Source organism: Lampris incognitus, chromosome 15 (genome assembly GCF_029633865.1).
Source record: "Lampris incognitus isolate fLamInc1 chromosome 15, fLamInc1.hap2, whole genome shotgun sequence".
Taxonomy (NCBI): Eukaryota; Metazoa; Chordata; class Actinopteri; order Lampriformes; family Lampridae; genus Lampris; species Lampris incognitus.
In genome coordinates, this window is record NC_079225.1 from 29977955 (window position 1) to 29989586 (window position 11632).

At 48.4% G+C, this 11632-nt stretch overlaps 1 protein-coding gene across 2 annotated transcripts; it reads right to left on the reverse strand.

The window, feature by feature from the left end:
• Window positions 1-238: 238 nt before the first annotated feature.
• Window positions 239-7852, reverse strand: lamp5 (lysosomal associated membrane protein family member 5). Of its 2 annotated transcripts, XM_056295118.1 has the most exons (7): window positions 7668-7852; window positions 4417-4464; window positions 3755-4001; window positions 3180-3311; window positions 2952-3048; window positions 1922-2110; window positions 239-414 (listed from the first exon to the last, which is right to left on the reverse strand). In XM_056295118.1, the coding sequence occupies exons 1-7, from the start codon at window positions 7850-7852 to the stop codon at window positions 239-241; spliced, it is 1074 nt and encodes a 357-aa protein (XP_056151093.1). The 2 variants fall into 2 exon arrangements, with proteins under 2 accessions (XP_056151093.1, XP_056151094.1); XM_056295119.1 differs by lacking the exons at window positions 4417-4464; window positions 7668-7852 and adding an exon at window positions 4742-4799 and having other exon boundaries at window positions 3755-3933.
• Between the last annotated feature and the right edge of the window lie 3780 nt (window positions 7853-11632).

The window sequence follows — 11632 nt, forward strand, 5'->3', positions numbered from 1 at the left end:
ACCACACACTTTAGCTTACAACTCGCAATGTCAAGTCAGTCCTACGTATTCTCAGCCATCCAACTAACCAATTAACCAATCAATCCGTTGTGGAACACTGTAATCGCTGATTATTTTTTTGGTGGTGGGGGTGGGGGGGCTTTAAAAAATCCGGAGTAGGCGCAATGTCCTTTCTCAGGGTTGGCTTTGGAGAGAGCTGGGTGAATCGGCGAGTGGTCGATGCCCATGCTGGGACGGCTTACATGTTCTTGTACATGGAGCGGTCTCTGGGCAGCTGAGGCTGGCTCGCCGTCAGCTTCAGGTGGAAGTGGTAGACGGAGATCGTGATGACGATGATGAGCCCCAGAATTAAGCCCAGGACAAGGGGAAGAGTTTCCTCCAGCCGTTCCCTCTGGTCGGTGATACACTTGTAAGCTGCAGAAACGGGGAAAAACACACACACACACACACACACACACACACACACACACACACACACACACACACACACACGCACGCACGCACACGCGGTCCTTGTCAGTCTGCGCAATGAGTGCGCAAATGCGCCAGCGTGCACGTGCCCGGGCGCTTTTTGAGTATAGCTGTTCTTGGTGTGATTAGTGAGATTGTGGCAGCGTACAGTCAAAACTTATATTGATAATTTAAAGTAGAATTACATCAGTTATCATGGATGGATTGATGAACGGTCCTACTAGGTATACAGGCTCAGGGACCCAAGAGAGTTAGGTGTGTGCAGAGCCCTAGATAGAGAGAGTTGCGTCAATGAGGGGTCAGAACGCGAGAGGGTCACGTGGTTCATGTAGCCGCCGAATAGTTCCGAACGAAGCTTGGCGGGTCATTTAAATGAACTGCTTAGCCGCGATTTCTGGTAACTACTAACCAATATTTTCAGATTTTTACATTTATATATAGATATAGATATATTCCAACGTGACACATATTCTATGCGCACAGTTTGGAACTATCCGGGGCTCCCATGATCCGCCATTGCTGTTAAATAATTGGCCCATTGACGTCTACGGAGTTGATGTAACTCTCTCTTTCTAGGGCTCTGGGTGTGTGCATGTGGGGGTGGGGGGTCATCTAAAAAACAGCTTGCTGTTGCTGTTTTGTTTTGGGTTTTTTTTTTTACAGGATTTGTCTTTGGTGATGTTAAAGGTGGTTTGATCTGAACGATTTGTGGTAGAGGAAGGTGTATATTTTTGTTAATGTGCTTTTGGCTTTATTTGAGTGTGTTGTGTAATTCCTGTTGAAGTGAATGTGCTGTTAGCTTTACCTGTGCTGTGTGTGTGTGTGGGGGGGGGGTCCATGCTCAGGGGCCCATTGACTCATAATCTGTCTTTAACGTCCTTAATGTCCTCAGGCAAGAGAATATAATGGGGGGGGGGGGTTGCAGCCCAGTTTACATCACCTCAGTGTCGGTGATTCCTCCAAGGTGGTTGGCTTCAGAGGACAGCAAGGTACATATTCTAAGTACGTCTATAAAAGCTGCATTGAGGGCAAGCATATAACTGCAACTCATAAAGTCCTAATGACCTCTCTCTCTGTCTCCCATCCTCTCTGCAGCCCTTCTTCTCACATTGCAGCAACCCCCCCCCCCCCAAGAGGTGTATTTTTTTGCATGTGTCCGTTTGGTAGGTTTTGCATATGAGGAGAGGAAGACTGTGTGTGTGTGTGGGGGGGGGGGGCAAGAGGGACTGATTCTTCAGGGACTCATATTTTCAGTACCCCTAGGCTTTGTCGTAGCACTAATCATCATCATCATCATCGATTGCCACTGCTTATGCTGCACTTGTAACACTAAAGGGTAATGTTTGGCCGGACGTTAGTTCCACGTTGGCCAGTTCGGCAGACTAAAGCTGGACCAGGTCTAACGTCATGAATGCTCCTCACAAACCGGCATTTGGCGGCGTTATCTTACGTTCACTGAAGATGAAGTCAGAGGTGATGTCAAAGGGTTGGATCTGGATGTCATACATGGAGACGGTGACGCCTTTCTGGTGGTCGCTGGAGATGAGGGTGAGGGTCTGCTGGGCCGCACACACGTATGAGCGGCCGGCGGGGGTCAGCAGAGCTGAGAGGCGGTGGGTGCTGGCTGTGTGCTTCCCAGCTGCAGACACACACACAGACACCCTGGTCAGTAGGCAGTACGCAGGACGGGGTTGTCATGTAGCTGTGCGTGTGCGTGTATCAGAGCAAAGGAACGAGGAAGTTAGAGAGACGGAGGAGGTTCAGTTCATACACGCAGCGAGAAGGCCTACTGTAGAATACGCGATGAACAAAATATGGCGGAGAAGTGTTGAAATGTAATTTATGCACCACAGTGATTCAGATACATAGACCCGAGAGAGAGAGAGAGAGAGAGAGAGAGAGAGAGAGAGAGAGAGAGAGAGAGAGAGAGAGAGAGAGAGAGAGAGAGAGAGAGAGAGAGAGATTCATACTGCCGCAGCGGCAATAGATAAATAATTAAGTAAAATAGAAAAATACAACAACAAAAAAACCCAACTATTCATGGGTGGTAAAAATATCTTCAGACGAGCCCTCTAAAGTTGCTCTCTTGTGTATAAAAGGAAAGTGGGGATTTCAGGGAGAAGGGGATCTGTCAGAGCGTTTTCTTTTAATACACCTGAAACGAACTCACGTCCTCATTTCATAACAATTTAAATATTATTACTCGACAACAACAACGATAATAATAACAGTAATAATAATGATAATAATATGCTGGTAAAATGGCGTTAGAAGCTGCCAAGAATAACTAAAAATGATCACAAAAACGTTTCTAGAAAACTGTTTAAAAAAACAATGATGCTATTTTCAACAGGCTGCACGTTGGCAATAAAAACCAATAAACACTTGCACGAGTTGGAAGTGGACGCGGGCTCTACTGTTATGTTAAATGGGACTGGAGGGAGAGGCTGGGTCCTACGCGCTCATGGGTTGGGACTTACGGTTGTATGCATTGATGAAGTGCGACGTCTCCGAGGTGTCGTACACGAACTGGACCTTGCTGATCTCCCACAGCTCCGCTCCCTTGTCCCGGAACTCCTGCAACGCACACGCAACCGGACACGCGCGTCAAGGCCGGGTCCACAGCGGAGGACCGGCGCTGGCGTGCCGCGTTAGCAACACTCAAATGTTTGGACACAGTCATTTGGACAATTTGACAATTCGCCCACCTTAGAGAAATAGATGCGGAGCACGTAGGTGTTGCTCTTCCAAGAGATGTGGATCTCCGATTCCGTGCTCCCACACCTCCCCTCGATTTCTGCGCCACGGGGGAGAGACAGGGACGCCTGCTCCGTGATTAACTAAAGAGACAGAATACGGACAGGAGGCCTACGTGAACAGGTGAACACCGGGGGACATGTGTGGACATGATTATAGTCACATCCTACAACAGCTGGAGGATCCCCCCCCCCCCGACTAATCAGCATTTTGCGCACGGACGGTGAAGCATTTGCTGACGCTTAAACAATTAAGCGGTGTCCAAAATTATAGAAATTGTCTGATCTTCATAAAGTCAAGAATGTTAAGACACCAAAATGTGCATGGTGTATCGCTTGCATACGGTGCGCCCTTGGTGCGCGGTTTTACGCGTGGCGTACCTCCGCGCCCGAGACTTGGTACCAACACTCGCTTAAAACCCTCCAAATTGAACACGTCCGCGGTATTTTTGGAGGCCAAAATTCCTTCTTCTCAACCTACACCGATACCATCATTAGCCTCGCGTCAAAGAGCGGGGATTCCTTACGTCTATCCCGTTGAGTGCGAGCACGTCATATGGCACAAGGAACCTCACGGCGAACTCCACCATTAGGCAGGTGGTGCCGTTTTCCCGGACTGCGAAGATGCCTTTGTCCGGGTTGTTGGACAGACCCGACAAATTCTCTCCCTCCTGCTCCGCCAGAACCACAGACCGAGCCAGGAGACCTGTCGAAACAGAGGATATCTTCAGCATAGCACATGCACAGAATAGGGGAGGGCAGAATAGCGTTGATCATTTGGGGAACAAAGGTGAGAGTGAGACAGAATGCTGTCGGTGAAGGATGGTGTTGAGCTATGAAGGGCCACAACCCCTCACGTAACGTAGGGCACTCACTTCTAAAACATGCAGGGTCAGCAGAAAGAGTTATGGGAGTTCGGCAGGAGTTCTGTTGTCCCTCCAAAAAAAAAAAGATTCACCAACTCCTCTAATTCCTCACACCAAGACGAAATTGGGTTGGAATACACTGGAGACTAAAAACCTGCAGTGTCAGGGGAGCAGCGGCGCACCGCCGACCGAGTGATGCATCAGTCTGAACAGCGACTGAAACGAATGGAAAATGCCAACTCTCACAATGAGTTGAATGCCTCGCGCCAATATTTAGAGACGTGAAGGCGAGAAATGGCTGAGCTGCAGCATCTCAATGGGATTCGGAAGGCTCGCACACGTACACGCACGCGCGAGCACACGCACGCACACTCATACTGCCCCACGAAGACACACTCAATGGAATTCTGAAGACACGTACACGCACGCACGCGCGTGCTCTCTCTCTCTCACACACACACACACACACACACACACACACACTCATAATGCCCCACCAAGACACACTCAATGGAATTCTGGAGATACACACATACACGCACGCGCGCGCGCACACACACACACACACACACTGCACTGACAGTCAGAGCTGCAGCGAGGAGTCACGACACTGATTGACAAACACGTTCATGTCTGCGCTTCCCTTACCCAACACGCAGAGCAGGACTCGGGCGCTATCCGCGGTTCTGAAACCAAGCCGCTCCATCGCAAACCGATCCCCGACACTAAAGAGGCTCGCTGACGGGTAGCCGGTGCTGCGAAGCCACGCTGAGAAGAGAGTGAAAGAAAGATGGATAGAGGGAGGGGGCGGGAAAAGAAAGGAGAAAAGAGAGAGGAGGGATGCCTCTACTCAGCGCCCAGGAGTCACGCTCAGATCATCATGAATGCAGCAAATTTCTCCAGGTAGACGTGTCACAGCATCCGGTCGCCACTGGAGAAGCAGCCGCCTGCGAGGGCTACGACACGACTGAAGCGTCTAACCAGGTGTCAACTGAGACACTGACTTCTACATATTACCAGCATCGGCAAATGTGCACCGTCACTGGTAAAGTCCCGCCTGAATCTGGCTTGGCGTAACAAAGGACGGCGGCGCGCAGCTCCAGCTATTCCCGCAGTGCTGTTGTCTCCATCACAGCAGAAAGGTGTAGGCCGAACCGAAATGATGTATGTCTGAAGGAAAATGCCGACACCCCTCCCTCTCCCCTCTCCCCCTTCGCAGTCCGATCCTGCAGGGCTGCAGCTGTGACTGTGTGTTGATTGCGGTTTGGCGACGCGGTCCACTGCTGAGTGAACTCAGGCGTGAGGACACAGCGCACTGTGCTGTGTACGCGTATTTGCATTGAAATGTGCCCCCCCCCCGTGTGTGTGTGTGTGTGTGTGTGTGTGTGTGTGTGTGTGTGTGTGTGTGTGAGAGACAGAGACAGAGAGAGACCGAGAGTTTGTGTTGATGTGTGTGAAGGGAGGGGGCGGGCTGTGTGCAGGTGAAGTGAACAACAAGAACTCGGCAGCTGCAGCCACGTTTGAAGACCAAGTGACAGCCTTTCCAAATTCCAAGTAGTCTTCTACCAACGACAGCGTGTTTCAACACACAAACTCGGTAACCCAAAGAAAACCTTCACGGGGGGGGGGTATCCACGACATTCCTGAGGCTGGAATTTATCGTCATGTGTGGGAACATTGGTTGTTCTGGGAGGCGTATCGGTATACGCTTAGTTTACAGTTGAGCACTGTGTGGCAGGTGGGATGTGATGGATGTTGCACCTCCGCAACTCTCCCACAGGATCCACATAAGGGGAAGGCGCTCAGTAAGAAATGGGAGTCATAGTGCGAGCTCAGGTTTAGGGATGACGTAAAAAAAAAGGTGTTCATACAGACACAAATGCAGCATGACGTGCTCTTTTAAAGTGCATTATTTATTGGTGGAAAACAAATAAGCCAAGTGACACAAGAGCAGACGGATGTAAATATACTTTGATGCGTTAAAAGATACCGTGAGAGTTTTCACACGGCCGCTTTATCTCGCAGAAAGAAGTATGAATCTCATATGAAATGGATGTTGCCAAGCCCCCCCCCCCTCCATCCCCACCCTGCTGTACAAAGGACGTGCCGTGAAGAGGAAAGAAGAAACATCAGCCACACAGCCTTTAAACTTTGACCCTTCCATAAGCCGCACGCGACGCTCTAATGAAGGGCATCAGAGTCAGGGCTTCCAAGTCGCCAGTCAGCGTTTTACGCACGACGCGCACGGCTTTAAGTGGGCGGTGTTGGGACTCGGAAGTCAAACTCGCACTTCACCGCGCTGATGCTGTCGATGCTGGACTTGCTGCCCACCTGCGGGTGCTTTCCGCCCTGCGGGAACGTCTCCGAACGCGGGATTCGCGCCGAAACCCTCGCCGGATCTTCGGACCCCTTTGCCCCTTTTCTGAACCCGGGAAAGGTGAATCTGCGCGGCAGTTTACCCCCCAACACGGAAAACGTTGCGGCCGAGGGGGCGACGGGCGACGTTAAGGCGGAAGTTTCGACCTCGGTGGGAGATGTTGCGCGTCTCCTCGTAGTTTGGGTTTTGCGTAAGCGCATCCGCGTCCGGTCCGGAGGCGTAGGGCAGAGGGCACTGGCGGGTAGACTGCACCTCTTCTGATAGTAGCTATCGTGGAATCGCCGTACACCGACGTCTGTCATTCTCGGTTTCTCTCCTTCCGACTCATTGGTGGGAATGGGAGTCAACAAGATGCCAAGGAGGGAAGGAACCGAGGCGGGGGGCGCACTGGACTTAGATGAGTGTTTGCCAGGTCGGGGGGAGAAGAACACTGATCTGTGCCTAAGGTGGGGTAGGAGTTCATCGTGAGTGGGTAAGCTATCTCCGGCTTTGTGGAGTTTAAAGGCGGCGAGGTCAGTGGGCCGTGGAGGGGGTTTGGGGCTGAAGATACCAGAGAAGGCCGGCTCTTGCGGCGAGGGGGGCGAGCTGTCATGTTCTCTGTCGAACTCCTCTATCGAATCCATGGAGGGAAGCCCACTCCTCAAGATCAGCGAGCCTCCTCTGCGACCAGCGGGTCTCAGCTGAGATTTCCCACCGCCACCGAGCCAGTCATCGCTGAAGGGGCGTATTTGGAGAACTTCGGCTCTCCTCACCAAACTTCCGACTCTTTTCTCGAACCTCTCTTCCGCGGTGCATCCCGAGCCAACGCGCGGCTGCGCACTACCGCGGGCGCCCGATCTGTCGGTCTCGCGGGCGTTTCTGGCGTTGCTCGTGAGCGCGCAGAGACACTCATTATGGCCAAGGAACTTCGCTACCTCCGCGGCCGAATTGCCGACGTTATTCCGCCGGTCAACCTGAAGTCCCAGTCTCTTAAACGCTCTCACCAAGAAGTCGACGACGGGGAAGTGGCCCGCCGCGGCCGCATACATCAGGGCGGTGTTCCCCCAGGTGTCGACAATCTCCGGGTCGGCGCTGTTCCGCACTAGGATCTTTACTGCGTCCAAATAGCCATTTTCACACGCGTAGCTAAGTGCAGTGCGGCCGTTCTGGTCCTGGCAGTTGACGCTGGCACCTCTCTGCAGCAGAAGCTCCATGAACTTGGACCTGGTCTGCTCATCAGGCAGCAGGATGGATGAGATGAGGGGCGTCAGTGCGTCCCCCGTTTTGGAGTCCACTATTTTCCCGTCCAGCGCATCTAGAATGAACTTCGCCAGGTGGACCTTGTCCTTGCATATTGCTTCTAAGAGGATATTGGTGCCAATTCGCCCGCTAGACTTGAGCATGGTTGTCAAAAATAATTTACGTTTTCTGTTTTTTTTTGTTTGTTTTTTTTGTTTACGTGAGGCGTCATTTGCTCAGGAGCAGGTTTAGTACAAAATCTCTCTCCCAAACCTGAGCCCATCCAAAACAAACATAACCAGATCGCTGCTTTATAGTGATGCAGTTGCCATGGCAACGTTAATATATCATTTGCCGTTCTTTGTGCTGCTTTCTAATGGAAATATTATCTTATGATGATAATGAGGGGGCTTCAGAGAGCGAGCGAGCCGCCTGCGTTTGTGAGTGGGTTTGGGACGTGAATCTGTTTAGCACTCGTTGAATATAATTAGGGTGAAAAACACGGAGCCACATTTTGCCATTGTTTGGGGATGAGATGCATGCACGGTCTCTCTCTCTTTCTCTGCATGTGGTGTACTCCAGCCATGGAGAGCAAAATATGCCCTATACAGTCTCCGTTTAATCCGAGAAAAGCAGACTTTGGCAATAATATGGGGGGGGACTATAGAATGGATTATTAGACGACAAATCTGGTCAGCGCTAAGACTTTCATTGCCGTTTCAAAGACAATGTGTCATGCAAATATCGTATGCTGTGATGCTAAAGCAAATGTGTTAAAATAAGGTACAACAAGCTGGTCCTGTGATACAAAATAACATCTGCTTCAGATTATAGGAAAACAGCAATGTACATGTTAAAGCCCTAGTAAAATTTCAAGTAAAGCCACATGGCCCTTGTTCACCTGATGCACTCATGCACAATGGGAATATTTTCTGAAAATGAGTAGTATGTGTTCAAAGTATACAAGTCAATAAGTATGAGCAGACCTATATATGTTTCATTCACTCTCATTTATATATACATATATAGCTTGCATTGTGAAGAGAAACAAATGAAGAGCCACACAATCTCTAGCCCCATTTTACACCTGTACTTTTTATTGGTACACATACTATAAAACAGTATTAAAGGAGCCGGATAACAACAGTATTTTCATTGCTAGAAGTTCAACAATACAATATAAATACAAAAAGAGAGAAAAAAAATAACAACCACGGAACGGTCTGTTGACAGGCTACAGTTGAAATAGAAAACAAGAAGAGGAGATAGAAACGGAGGAGATAAAAATCAGTGAAACTGATTTGAAAAAATAAAATAATCCGCTTTCTTGACAAACTAGAGCGAGAGGTTACATGTAGTCGCACAACAAAACATTCAACTAGTGCAAAAAAAGCCACTAACAAACATAATGTCTTAAACTACACACTATATCTAATATATAATATATTTCATATGTATATTTATATATATTTATATATATATTTATATCTTCATATAAATAACCCCTTAATTTTGGCATTTATCGTTTGTAAAATAATTTAAACGTCCTAACAGACATGGAGTGGCACATTTGAAAGCGACGGAATAAAATTTTAAAAGCACTTTTTTTACTCATAATCTCTGCACTAGATAAGTGGTGAGCATCTACGGTGACGTGTGCTGCAGGAAGGGCAAACTGGAACAGAATAACAAAAGACCAAAGAAGAAGAAGAAAAAGAAGGAAAAAAAAAACCCTGTGGCTGATAAATGTCTTTCCCAGCATCCAATAAATCCAACTCTATCTATCCCCGAGCCCTTGAATGACAGGAGAACCTTTGGACACATTTGGTCAAAAAAAAGTAAATTAAGCTACATACATTCCAGTATATACAACAGCATCTCTTCTACCCTTTTCGTGTGATACAGCAGAATAAAACATTACAAAAAAAAAAAAAAGACAACGAAGGGTGTCTGTGAGTGCAACGTGAATGCCTGGCACAATCACCTGTGAACAAATACTACAGTACCCATGGCGTAACCTCGTAATAGTTCCATCATGTAATGCTCTCTTTGCAGCAGCACATCATGCAAACAGTGTCATCAGACCTGTGCCATGGCTAGCACTCCCCCAAATTACCGGCCTATTTGCTGCGCCTCACAAACAAACAACGATGTGTGGGAAGTTTTGGAGGGCCCCTGCTGCACTTGTAACCGTGTGCAGCACCCTTCCCCCATGACCACCACCGGGGCCTGTGACTCGCACAGACACCAGGCCCGGTCTGGGAGTCGCGGTGTGGTTTGTGCTGTGATCGCCATGTCCAAAAGCTTTTGTTAGCGGCCCGGTATTACACCGTCTAATCTCCCCCCACCCCTATGGCCGAGCAGGGAAATAATGAGGATTACAAGTCGTGTCGGCTGAGGTACGGTCAAGAAGCTATTAAGGGAGCACCTCACTTCAGCCGTGCCTTAATGACCGGGAAAATGCCAAAGGAGATGGCTTTGATTTCTGCTGGGCTTAGGTCTGTGATGAAATGTTCGGACCCGTCGATGAAAACTGGTGCACGTCACCGGCATTCATGTGCTGCTACAAATGGATTCGTTTTGTTATCGGTGTATCACAGAAGGCGAGATGGCGCGGCCGCTGTCGTGGAAATTTCTGCATGACAGTTAATGCAACCTCCTTGGTATTTCCTCGTAATTAAAACAAAGTTTGATTGATTAAATCAACCTGAGCAATTACATTCAATTTCCATCTGCCCTTCCGAACCGCTCCCTTTAAAATCTTCTGAAAAAGAGAGTAAAAGCCTTTAGTAATAGACTTTAGCATTGTTGAATAATAATAATAATAAAAAAACAACAACAATAAGTCATACATCACAATTTTGTGAAATCAAAACAAATTTGCAGTGAAGGACAAGGTGACGAGGGGGGCTTTCTGTTCCTTGATACAGTGATTTTTTTTTTCCGTTCAATGTGTTTGTTTACATTCTTATTGAAACACAGAAAACCTACAGTAGTGCACTGCTACATAATCCACATTTTTTTTTTTTTTTATGATGGCCTACCACATATAAAGTGCTCAGGACAGGACTGGTGTTTCGCATACAGTGTATTTCACGTAGGGTTTTTATTTCCATTTGTGCTGACATGAAATAAAATCTTAAAACATATTTTTCTCGCCCTCTTCCACACCTTCTCCAGAGCCATTGCTGTTTGTACCGATAGAAAAAAGACAAGTCAAAAATTGAACAAATATCTGTTACATCCGTGCGAGTGAGCATCCTGACGAGCAGGTTTGCTTGTGTGTGTGTTTTGTTGCGTGTACTGTCTACTTGTGTGTGAGTGTGTGTCCACCAATAGCAGCGGCTTTAGGTTGTGTTGCCAAATGTGTGCACAATACAGTGAAGGTGATATGGGGTTAGCATCTACAGTGAGGGAGGGGATGTGTTGGTCTCTTGTGTCTCTTTGTCTCTCGGGTACTTCTTCCCCTCCTTCAACCAGTGGCTTAGAGCCCCGTCCATGAACAGCACCAATAGTTCAGTGACACCTAGTGCATGAGGGGGGCCTGAAAATGGGCAGGACTGAACATTTGGGGAACTGGGGGGGGTGGTGAATGAATGTATGGTGACCAAGATTAGAGGGCTGCTGGGTGTGTTTGTGCCTGTATGGGTGATGATGAATGAGAGAGTGTATGATGATGTCTATGAGAGAGACTGAGAGTATATATATGCTTGAAAGTGTGTGTGTGTGTGTGTGTGTGTGTGTGTGCAGAGAGGGGTGGGGATCTCGCATCAAAAGATGGACGTAAATGAAGTCTGCAGTGTGGGTTAGGTGATAAGATTGGTTGTTATGGATGGATGTGGTGGGGATGAGGGAATGTATCTGCATCTTGTGTGTGTGTGTGTGGGTGTGTGTGTGTGTGTGTGTGTGCAGGTAAGTGCATGTGTCCACCCTGCACCCTGGTC